Genomic DNA, 12,726 nt, shown 5'->3' with positions numbered 1-12,726 from the left:
TTTTGAGGTTGCAGTGCCACTTTTATTAAAATGTAACAGTTACAGTTGGTCAACTGTACTGAAGAGTCACCATTGCAGTCATTGAAACTGATAACGTAATTAAATCATAAATCAAGAAAATGCTGTGAATTTGTTCCCAGCGAAAGTCATCTGACACACACTGTCTGTAATCGCCAATTAACCCGAAGCACCGGGGAAAACCCCCACTCCCAGACACGTAGGTTAGGCGCACATCCCAAACAAGCAAGGCCTTGTCCTCACCAACACAGAAATAGGGAGTAGAACAAATAACAGATGACCTAAACATATAAATTATTTTCAACGTCATTTGCTGACAGTTTGAAATCAAAGGCCGCTTAGTAAAGACGCGCCGTGGTCACCATAGTAATTTTTGTCGCGCTCGTCCCTTCCTGATGACGTCAGGAGACAGTGCCGCAGTTTTGCATGATGCATCCTGTGAGACTCAGGAGCCTACAGTGGGCGACAAAATAGAATACTTGAGTTCAAGATTATAGGCAAATGCATGTGCGGTTCTTCTCCAGGATTGTAGCCGGTATGTAAAGTTTGTATATGTAAGTAATTACATACATCTTTCACCTTTCGAGTGCATGCCTTTTCTTGAAATCTTTGTCGATTATGTGATGGCGCTTCAATCGATCGGGCTGTTAATATCAGTTTATGTGAACTAGAAGAGTTTTTGGTAATATTCCAAAGAAATTTACAGCGGAATATTTACATGCGCTTTCTAAACGCGGAAGCAAGGGCAGATCAATCACAGAGCATTTAACACTTATTTATCCTGATCGATAAGGAAGTGACGGTCGGTAAAATCTTATCTGTGGCAGATTCACGCCCGCTTTAATACACATAGTTACATTTATTTAATGGTTACGATTCGAGGTAATCATTAAGAAAGTATTTTACTGAGCGTTGAGTTTTGTGACTAAAGTTAAACGCATTTTTGTCTTTTAAAATGTGATAAAACTGCCATTAATTACTCAACAGTAGTAAGCTTTACACAGTTTCTTGATTGATAGCTTTCTAAAGACTATTATAAGTCACAAGGTTCCGCACTTGTTTGCCTGTATGCCTGTAAAAATCACATGATCGAGAAATTCTGCATCCTCGTGTGTAGTAACTTCACGATAAATAAAATGAAAACATTTCTATATTTTTCATCTCATCTCATGATTTACGTAGTTTGTTCAGTTGTAACTTAACTTTTTCTTTAAATAGGCACGTCTTTTAAAAGTTAGACCGATAGATATAACTTTATTTGTCCCCAAGGGAATATTTACAAAAGGTAACAGAAAATGCATTCAATCAAATAAAATAGTATTTAATATATTAGAGCTTTACGAAATGTATGTATGATGAATGGCAGTGAGAACCCAAAAGGAACTGCAGAAGTTTCGTGTAATCAGATGCAATGCATTGTATCCACGTTCTTGTTAATAAACTGCATGGCATGAAATCTTGTCCATTTTAGCGGTTTGGTAGCAATGGAAGATATGAATCCAGTTCAGTCGCTAATTTTAAGTTTCTTGAGTTCTCCAAAACTGTATGTTGCATAGAAATTGATGTATATCAGAACACTTTTTCTCAGAAATTCAGTAAATAACAGTTAGACTGAAAGGATTGATGCCCATGCTGTCAGTATTCGTTTTTGCACATAAATATATTTTGGCATCAATTAATGAATACATCTTTTTTTAACTTTTTAGGAATTTAAATTTGAGTATTGTATATTACAGTACCTTTCTTTTTGTTTGTACCTTGTTGGTGAAAGACACACACACACTTGCATTGTACTTATATGTTTTGGAATCAAATCATATCAAATAAATAATTGAACCCATTCACATTCTTGCACAGATAACAGTAATACATTTTACTTAGGTTTAATTTGTTTTTGAACATTTATTTTAAAAGCTTTAGTCATTCAGATGGAGTAAAAGTGTCATGCTTCACAATAATATCCCAATTCTGTTACTGTACAGAGTGGCATTTTCTAATTCATGGATTTTGTTAAATCTGTCAAGCACATGAATACAACCTGTGTGATTTTTTGTTTTCAATTAGGATACAGAATTTTATACAGTAGAAAATTTCAAATCTAACTATGTAGATGAACTAGCCTCTAAAGTAAACTTTTAAAATCAATCCCTGTGGTAAAAATATTAACTGATTTTGTTTGTTGTGACTATTCATTATAAATATACAATATACATGCATACATATTTTTTCAAAAAATATTCTTTACTCGAGAATAATTATATAATATAACAAGATATTCTCACACTCATTTAAACCAATTCAGGGCTGTGAGGAACACTAATAATCTAGTAAAATATGTCATTTTGGATTTCTAAAAAATAAAGCACAATGTACTTACAAGAAAAGTTGTTTCCTTGGCAATAATCTCATGACAGATTACATTAAAGTTAGCTGTGTAATGTCAGCCTTCTTTACAGAAAGGTGGCACTTTTGAAGTAGTGAAATCCTTTCCTAAAAGAGTTAGGCTGATTTACTTCTGTCATTAAGACAACTTCCCAACCTCTTCTTTAGTATACTTTAGTTTAATATGTTTTAAAAGGATTAGTTAAATACAGATGCTTATTAACTATATAATCTCTTGGAGCTAATTTTAGATTCTTGTGATGCAGAAGCTAATTTGAAATCAAACTCAAAATCTCAGCTTGTGTTTATTTTTTACACCTACACTGAAAGTTTGTTGAAATTATTTTTTCCATAATTTCAGTCCTTTCATCTCCTGGGTTCTGTATTACTTTTTTCTTGTTTCAGTCTCTTTTCCAGTCTTTGTCTGCCCTTTGAAGACTCCATTCCTACATGATATTTAAAGTGGGACCATAGAATAGCCACCACAAGATTTGAGAGCTTTACAGGTAAAACAAAAATAAAGAGTTCATTTTTGCCTTTTTTTTCAATGTTCAGAAAATTAACATTAAATGATTGTACACTTGGAAGTTTATTGCCTCAGCAGACACTTTAATTGGAACCCTTGTTTGAAATTCCATATACTAACTTATGCAACTTGCATAAATGGGAAATTTAAAGAGGGCCTCAGTATTTGCTTAAGTGTGGATTGCCGTGGTCTTGCATCCTTTGCAGCTTTTATTCCTGTCTTGTGCTTTAACAGTTCTGAGTTAGGTTCTAGCTTGTATGATCCAAAGCTGAGACCCTGTTCACTGTTTATTCCTGCATTTCATTTGATTAGTACTGAAAGCTGCACAGTAAGCTGTATCTGGACGAAAATATTTGTAATTTTTTTTCTCACATTTGCAATCTGTATTTCTGTCCAAAAGTAAGAGTTACAGACATTTTTCTGTGTGCCAAATTAACTAATCTATAACATGCTCCATCTCAGTCTGTAACCAACAATAGCACTAGTTGGCACTACACTTTAAAGAGGCGATCTAAGTAAGAGTCTCTCTATACAGTCTAAAACAGGGGTTCTCAACCTATTTGGCTTGCCAACCTTTAGGAAGTGAAATGTTTTGAAGTACAATCATTTTTTTTTCGATCTTATATTGTTACGTAAGTACTGAGCTCTTAATAGGTAAAATTAAGGGCCATATTTCTTTATCTGCTCAAAAATATTGTATTTCGGGGTTTTAACAAGGCATTACAGTTTTTAGTGTGTGTGTCTTTTTCATTATTTACACCTTTTTTAACAAAACGTTTATATTATATGAACAGTTTTGTGCTTTAGTATGGAAAAAAAATAAAAACACAATTCTATGTTTTTTTAATTACAAAAAATGCACAGTTCACATCTTGAATTTCATGTGTGACAGAGGGAGGATTTCCCTTCACAGCTTTTTATTGGCTTTAGAGCATTTCAGCATTGAGTTTTGAACAATTAGCACATTTACGTATGCTTCAGTAACAGAAATAATTATTCACAGAAATCTGATTTATAAAATGCCATGAAAACCGTTACTCTTCATGGAGAAATCGGGTTCCTCTCAGAAACCTGATTATCAGAAGTAGATTTCTCTGTGAAAAATCTGATTATGTGGCCATGTAAACCCCTAACTGGGTTATCCATGCATCCATCCATCCATCCATTATCTAACCAGCTATATCCTAACTACAGGGTCACGGGGGTCTGCAGGAGCCAATCCCAGCCAACACATGGCACAAGGCAGGAACCAAACCTGGGCAGGGCGCCAGCCCACCGCAGGGCACATCCACACACCAAGCACACACTATGGACAATTTAGGATCACCAATGCACCTAATCTGCATGTATTTGGACTGTGGGAGGAAACCGGAGTACCCGGAGGAAACCCACGCAGACACGGGGAGAACATGCAAGGAAGTGAACCCGGGTCTACTAACTGTGAGGCAGTAGTGCTACCCACTGCGCCACCGTGCCGCCCCTAATTGGGTTATTGTTAAAGATTTTCTGATCCATGCATGTCCTCTGCCCTCTGTTAGCCTACGTGCATGCATTTGCTTCACACACACTTTCACCAGCTATGGGTAGGAGCATCCACAAACTACATTTCCAGAGGAAAATGTTCAGGTGATGTCATTATTAGTTGTTCTGGCTGAAACATTTCAGAAATGGCTAAATTTGTGCTGATGAACTAAACGTACATACTAAAGTCAACAATACAATGTCGAGAGGAGTATGGTAAAGTGTTAAAAGTAATTGTGTTATGTTGTCAGATTACTTGTTAAAGCATTGAGTAACCTAGCTCAGTACTTCTTTTATTGAAGTAAAAATACCTGCATGATTATTATTTCAGCAGCATTGACTGTAAGGCAAGAAGTATACATACCGGGTCCTTTGCTGGACTCAGTTACACAGCCAAGCAGAAAAGAGTTTGCTGCGTGCAATTCAGTAATTGAAACTAAGTCAATTTGACTAAACATAGTTATAAATCACAAGAAAATCATCACAGGTGTGATGCTTATTTTCTGATTCAGGGTGGCAGATGACAAAGTTTAACTCTTTTGCACAGATTAATAACTTTAGAGCATTTTGTCAAAGGAGAACTCCACAAGATTACTTGCGCTTGTAAACAGAGATTATTGATAGATAAGGTTTCTGGCTTAATCAGGTTATTCACCTTAACTGATTGTCTATGTGCATGTAAACGCACTGAATGATATCATCATGGACTACCTGATTTATCTTATTGTGTGCATGTACTGAATTTGTTTACTTACAATTTCTGTTCATTAATTGAAAAATAAAATAGTGCTTAAAACAAATTAAAAATATTTAACATTATTATGTCATTGCCACATGAATTAGTGAATATCAGGCCAATTCAGAATATTTTATAAATAGAAATATACTCTTTAAAGCTGCTTTTATAGAAACACTTTTTTTAAATCAGGTTTTTTCAGAAAATCACTTTATGTTTAAAACATTTGTTGTCATGAGACTACATTAGTGTATGAACATTAGCTGGTTAACAGAACTTACTGAAGAGCAGTGTTGATCTGCGAAATTTACCATAGTGTTTTTTACAGCAAATTTGTTATGTTCATTGTGACCTTGCTCTTCACATATATTATATGGAAATTTATCATGCAGGCAGCTCACACAATCATTTTTTCCCCAATGACCCAGGATGCTTTGTGAGGCCAGTCTGACATGACAAAACTCTAGCAGCCATGTGCAGAGCTTTCATGCATGCAGGCTGTAAGTGTACGTATTTTGGGCACATTTTCCGTCACTACCCGACCTGCTGTGCATATCCATAACATCACTAGTTTTGCCAGCATGCATTAACAAAACAAAAAACAAAAAAAACTTGCTGTATTTTCATTTAAGGAGAACATTACTGACCATATTCAGAGTAATATGAAAATATTCCATTGTTCTGTATCGATTCATTTCACATTGTATCTTAACTGCTGAATTAAGCATGTCATGCTCCTCTCTATGTAGCACAGATAAGGAGTGTGTTCCACAAAGAGAGATTAAATAATCAAGGTGTCTCAAAATGAATTCCGATTTGCCTTTGTACAGTTTCGCACCAGCACATGAGCTAGTTTTAGAACACTGAACTTCAATCGACTCGTGCAATCCTGGACAGGTTTTTCCAGATTAAAGCTTATTCGCGGCATGTATGCGTGTTTTCACCCTGTGATAAACTGGCACTCTGTCCATAGAGTGTTCCTGTCTTGTGCCTTATGCTTGCCGTGATAGGCACAAACCCCTGTGAACCTGCTCAGGTTTAAGCAGGCTTAGAAAATGGTCTTGTACAGGGAGAATTTGGTGAAGGAGTAGTGCCTCCGAGCTGCACCTTGACACAGTGATAATGTTGCTACCTTGCAGTAAGGACATCCAGGTTCATGTCCCAGGTCCTCCCTGTAATGAGTTTGCATGTCCCCATGTCTGTGTGGCTTTCCTCCGGATGCTCCTGTTTCCTCCCACTGTCCAAAGACATGCATATTAGGTGAAGTGGTGATGCTTGGTCCTAGTGTGTATTTGGTGTGTGTGTGGTGTGTGTTTGCCCAGTGATAGACTCGCACCCTAAATAGTCCTGTTGATATGGAACCACCTTCTGAGTATGTCCTGGAGCTGTACTTTTTTCATTTTATTATTTTCATTCTTTTCATTTTATATATATATATATATATATATATACTTATGTTGTTTCCATGTTTATTTTTGCGACAGGATGTTTATTCTTTCTTATGTCATTTGTATTATTCAATGAGTTTCTTCATTATACATATATTGAATTGTTTGTTTGTATATGCACATGTACATGTAAACTCTGCTCTTTGGTTTTGATATCTGTCAGTTTGCTTTTGTTTCCTTGGAGAATCAACTTTATAATTAATAAGTCATATAGATTTTGTCTTACATGAATTCTTTGGAGAATTATCTGTGCAATCTAATGACTAGCCTTCCTAAGTCATGTAGAATGTCTTGCAAGAATTCTTCGTAATTAACCTTTGTATGTCTAGTTATTTTGTTTCAATACTGTATATTAGTTTAAATTGTTTGGCATTGGTTATATTTGGTGATGATTAAAGATAATTCATAATTATATTGTTTTTCCTTTTATTTTGAACATATAACATATATTTAGTTGTTTCCTGCTCATCCTCTACAACCTTGTTATGCTATTGGACATACTAGATATGTTTATGGCCATTGTTCACCCGGAGGCACATAATTTTCAACATTTTCTTGTGTTTTTTTGTTTCTTAATTAGTGCAAGGATTAGCATTTTTTATAGGACATTTATGACCTGTGATCTTATGCTTAGATGCTCTGCTCCTTAATTATTGAGGCAGCAAAGCATTAATCCTTCACGGTAAACTTGCTCTTTGGTAGGTTGGTTTCAGGGAATTAATTGACCCAGTAACTAAGATAGATTTTTGCTCTAATTTCTTTCTGGAATTGCAAATCCTGAGCCTGTTCCAGAAAGCAGGTTTAATAAATTATCCACATCATTGTCCTCACGGATCACATAACCCTGGCTTAACCTGTTCCAGAAACACTCGCACTAATCTTGCTTTTCGGATTAGAGCCCAGGTGGTGTTGTGTATGTCAAGTTTCTGCACACAAGGCTAGTCCATGTCAGAGCATTTACTTCTTACCACCAATTAACCTTCAGTGGGACAGATTGTGTGTGTGCAGATATTCTAGCAGAATTAGACGAGTAATATAACTGCTCAAATTTGCTCCTTCATACATGGAACTCCATCTCTGAAATTTTCGGGAATGGAATTAGCTCAATTTCCCTCAATCCTGATTTACTTCAGATGGATTTAACGCTAATCCTGATTCCTGGATCAGACCTCAGGTAGTGAATGATAGGCAAAGGCCCCCTGAGTATATAGCACTGATTCCATGTATCACACACACTCTCTACGTGTGTCATTATGCATCACTATGCATATACTATATGCTGGTTTTTCAAAGGTCAAACAGGGATGTTCTGATATAGAGTACTGCAAACTGATCTTGGAGTCTTGGCAACTGTGCAGCAGGTCTATGTAATTGAAGAGAATATCAAATGCATTCGTAATTAGTCATGTGATGTAGTGCCTAGTCAAAACAATCAATAAAGCAGCCTGACTCCTCTCAGAGTCAAAAAACACATGTGAAAATGTAGAAATAATAATGAAAGAAACACTTTGTAAATAGAAGTAAACCTATCTTTTTGATGGAAGAAAAAAGGGCAAAGGCAAAACATTTGCACAGATATATCTGAAAAAAAAGACATGGCAGCTGTGTCTGATCTATGTACGCAGTTTATACTACCAGCTTTGTGGCAGGGCGAATTGGTTCTCTGAAGGTTAGAATTCTATATAATATATATACTCATGTATGTATGTACAGTGCATCCGGAAAGTATTTACAGCACATCACTTTTTCCACATTTTGTTATGTTACAGCCTTTTTCCAAAATGGATTAAATTCATTTTTTCCTCAGAATTCTACACACAACACCCCATAATGACAACGTGAAAAAAGTTTACTTGAGATTTTTGCAAATTTATTAAAAATAAAAAAATTGAGAAAGCACATGTACATAAGTATTCACAGCCTTTGCCATGAAGCTCAAAATTGAGCTCAGGTGCATCCTGTTTCCCCTGATCATCCTTGAGATGTTTCTGCAGCTTAATTGGAGTCCACCTGTGGTAAATTCAGTTGATTGGACATGATTTGGAAAGGTACACACCTATCTATAAGGTCCCACAGTTGACAGTTCATGTCAGAGCACAAACAAAGCATGAAGTCAAAGGAATTGTCTGTAGACCTTCGAGACAGGATTGTCTCAAGGCACAAATCTGGGGAAGGTTACAGAAAAAGTTCTGTTGCTTTGAAGGTCCCAATGAGCACAGTGGCCTCCATCACCCACAAGTGGAAGAAGTTCGAAACCACCAGGACTCTTCCTAGAGCTGGCCGGCCATCTAAACTGAGCGATCGGGGGAGAAGGGCCTTAGTCAGGGAGGTGAGCAAGAACCCGATGGTCACTCTGTCAGAGCTCCAGAGGTCCTCAGTGGAGAGAGGAGAACCTTCCAGAAGGACAACCATCTCTGCAGCAATCCACCAATCAGGCTTGTATGGTAGAGTGGCCAGACAGAAGCCACTCCTTAGTAAAAGGCACATGGCAGTCCGCCTGGAGTTTGCCAAAAGGCAACTGAAGGACCCTCAGACCATGAGAAAGAAAATTCTTTGGTCTGATGAGACAAATATTGAACTCTTTGGTGTGAATGCCAGGCGTCATGTTTGGAGGAAACCAGGCACCACTCATCACCAGGCCAATACCATCCCTACAGTGAAGCATGGTGGTGGCAGCATCATGCTGTGGGGATGTTTTTCAGCAGGAGGGACTGGGAGAATAGTCAGGATAAAGGGAAAGATGACTGCAGCAATGTACAGAGACATCCTGGATGAAAACCTGCTCCAGAGCGCTCTTGACCTCAGACTGGGGCGATGGTTCATCTTTCAGCAGGACAATGACCCTAAGCACACAGCCAAGATATCAAAGGAGTGGCTTCAGGACAACTCTGTGAATGTCCTTGAGTGGCCCAGCCAGAGCCCAGACTTGAATCCGATTGAACATCTCTGGAGAGATCTTAAAATGGCTGTGCACTGACGCTTCCCATCTAACCTGATGGAGCTTGAGAGGTGCTGCAAAGAGGAATGGGCGAAACTGGCCAAGGATAGGTGTGCCAAGCTTGTGGCATCATATTCAAAAAGACTTGAGGCTGTAATTGCTGCCAAAGGTGCATCGACAAAGTATTGAGCAAAGGCTGTGAATACATATGTACATGTGATTTCTCAGTTTTTTTAATTTTAATAAATTTGCAAAAGCTTCAAGTAAACTTTTTTCACGTCATTATGAGGTGTTGTGTATAGAATTCTGAGGAAAAAAATGAATTTAATCAATTTTGGAATAAGGCTGTAACATAACAAAATGTGGAAAAAGTGATGTGCTGTGAATACTTTCCGGATGCACTGTATGTGTGTATATATAATATATATATAATACAGTTGTCCTTGAAAGTTTGTGAACCCTTTAGAATTTTCTATATTTCTGCATAAATATGACCTAAAACATCATTACATTTTCACTCAAGTCCTAAAAGCAGATAAAGAGAAATCAGTTAATCACATGAGACAAAAATATTATACTTGGTCATTTATTTTTTAAGGAAAATGATCGAATATTATATGTTTGTGAGTGGCAAAAGTATGTGAACCTTTGCTTTCAGTATCTGGTGTGACCCCCCTTTGTAGCAATAACTGCAACTAAACAGTTCTGGTAACTGTTGATCAGTCCTGCACACCGGCTTGGAGGAATTTTAGCCCATTCCTCCGTACAGAACAGTTTCAATTATGGGATGTTGGTGGGTTTCCTCACATTAACTGCTTGCTTCAGGTCCTTCCACAACATTTTGATTGGATTAAGCTCAGGACTTTGACTTGGCCATTACAATACATTAACTTTATTCTTCTTTAACCATTCTTTGGTAGAACGACTTGTGTGCTTAGGGTCGTTGTCTTGCTGCATGACCCACCTTCTCTTGAGATTCAGTTCATGGACAGATGTCCTGACATTTTCCTTTAGAATTCTCTGATATAATTCAGAATTCATTGTTCCATCAATGAAGGCAAACCGTCCTGGCCCAGATGTAGCAAAACAGGCCCAAACCATGATACTACCACCACCATGTTTCACAGATGGGATAAGGTTCTTATGCTGGAATGCAATGTTTTCCTTTCTCCAAACATAATGCTTTTCCTTTAAACCAAAACGTTCTATTTTGGTCTCCTCTGTCCACAAAACATTCTTCCAATAGTCTTCTGGTTTGTCCACGTGATCTTTAGCAAACTGCAGACAAGCAGCAATGTTTTTTTTGGAGAGCAGTGGCTTTCTCCTTGCAACCCTGCCATGTACACCATTGTTGTTCAGTGTTCTCCTGATGGTGGACTCATGAACATGAACATTAGCCAATGTGAGAGAGGCCTTCAGTTGCTTAGAAGTTACCCAGGGGTCCTTTGTGACCAACTATTACACGCCTTGCTCTTGGAGTGATCTTTGTTGGTCGACCACTCCTGGGGAGGGTAACAATGGTCTTGAATTACCTCCATTTGTACACAATCTGTCTGACCATGGATTGGTGGAGTCCAAACTCTTTAGAGATGGTTTTGTAACCTTTTCTAGCCTGATGAGCATCAACAACTCTTTTTCTGAGGTCCTCAGAAATCTCCTTTGTTCGTGCCATGATACACTTCCACAAACATGTGTTGTGAAGAGCAGACTTTGATAGATCCCTCTTCTTTAAATAACACAGGGTGCCCACTCACACCTGATTGCCATCCCATTGATAGAAAACACCTGACTCTAATTTCACCTTCAAACTAAGTGCTAATCCTAGAGGTTCACATACTTTTGCCACTCACAAATATGTAATATTCAATCATTTTCCTCAATAAATAAATGACCAAGTATAATATTTTTGTCTCATTTGTTTAACTGGTTTCTCTTTATCTACTTTTAGAACTTGAGTGAAAATCTGATGATGTTTTAGGTCATATTTATGCAGAAATATAAAGGGTTCACAAACTTTCAAGCACAACTGTATATGTATATATGTATATATATATATATATATATATACATACATACATACATGAGTATATATATTATATAGAATTCTAACCTTCAGAGAATCGATTCGCCCTGCCACAAAGCTGGTAGTGTAAACTGCGTACACAGATCAGACACAGCTGCCACGTCTTTTTTTTTCAGATATATCTGTGCAAATGTTTTGCCCTTTTTTCTTCCATCAAAAAGATAGGTTTATTTCTGTTTACAAAGTGTTTCTTTCATTATTATTGCTACATTTTCACCTGTGTTTTTTGACTCTGAGGAGTCAGGCTGCTTTATGGATTGTTTTGACTAGGCACTACATCACGTGACTAATTACGTATGCATTTGACATTCTCTTCAATTACATAGACCTGCTGCACAGTTGCCAAGACTCCAAGATCAGTTTGCAGTACTCTGTATCAGAACATCCCTGTTTGACCTTTGAAAAACCAGCAGATAGTATATGCATAGTGATGCACAACTGTGTGTGTGTATATATATATATATATATACAGTGGTGTGAAAAACTATTTGCCCCCTTCCTGATTTCTTATTCTTTTGCATGTTTGTCACACAAAATGTTTCTGATCATCAAACACATTTAACCATTAGTCAAATATAACACAAGTAAACGCAAAATGCAGTTTTTAAATGATGGTTTTTATTATTTAGGGAGAAAAAAAATCCAAACCTACATGGCCCTGTGTGAAAAAGTAATTGCCCCCTTGTTAAAAAATAACCTAACTGTGGTGTATCACACCTGAGTTCAATTTCCGTAGCCACCCCCAGGCCTGATTACTGCCACACCTGTTTCAATCAAGAAATCACTTAAATAGGGGCTGCCTGACACAGAGAAGTAGACCAAAAGCACCTCAAAAGCTAGACATCATGCCAAGATCCAAAGAAATTCAGGAACAAATGAGAACAGAAGTAATTGAGATCTATCAGTCTGGTAAAGGTTATAAAGCCATTTCTAAAGCTTTGGGACTCCAGCGAACCACAGTGAGAGCCATTATCCACAAATGGCAAAAACATGGAACAGTGGTGAACCTTCCCAGGAGTGGCCGGCCGACCAAAATTACCCCAAGAGCGCAGAGACGACTCATCCGAGAGGTCA

General features: G+C 37.4%; 1 protein-coding gene across 4 annotated transcripts in view; it reads left to right on the top strand.

Moving 5' to 3' along the window:
* Positions 1-400: 400 nt before the first annotated feature.
* Positions 401-12,726, top strand: part of guk1a (guanylate kinase 1a) — a 122,049-nt gene continuing 109,723 nt past the window's right edge. Inside the window, exons 1-2 of one of the 4 annotated variants that reach the window (XM_028803890.2) lie at positions 401-553; positions 2,806-2,906. Coding sequence is in view for 1 of the 4 variants with exons in the window: in XM_028803889.2 (XP_028659722.1) it covers positions 520-553 (34 nt within the window). In the remaining 3 variants the exon portion in view is untranslated. Of the gene's footprint in view, positions 573-2,805; positions 2,907-12,726 lie in introns of all 4 variants that reach the window. The other 3 variants (XM_028803891.2, XM_028803889.2, XM_028803892.2) reach the window with 3 other exon arrangements.

Source organism: Erpetoichthys calabaricus, chromosome 6 (genome assembly GCF_900747795.2).
Source record: "Erpetoichthys calabaricus chromosome 6, fErpCal1.3, whole genome shotgun sequence".
Taxonomy (NCBI): Eukaryota; Metazoa; Chordata; class Cladistia; order Polypteriformes; family Polypteridae; genus Erpetoichthys; species Erpetoichthys calabaricus.
This window is presented reverse-complemented; position numbering and strand designations above follow the sequence as displayed.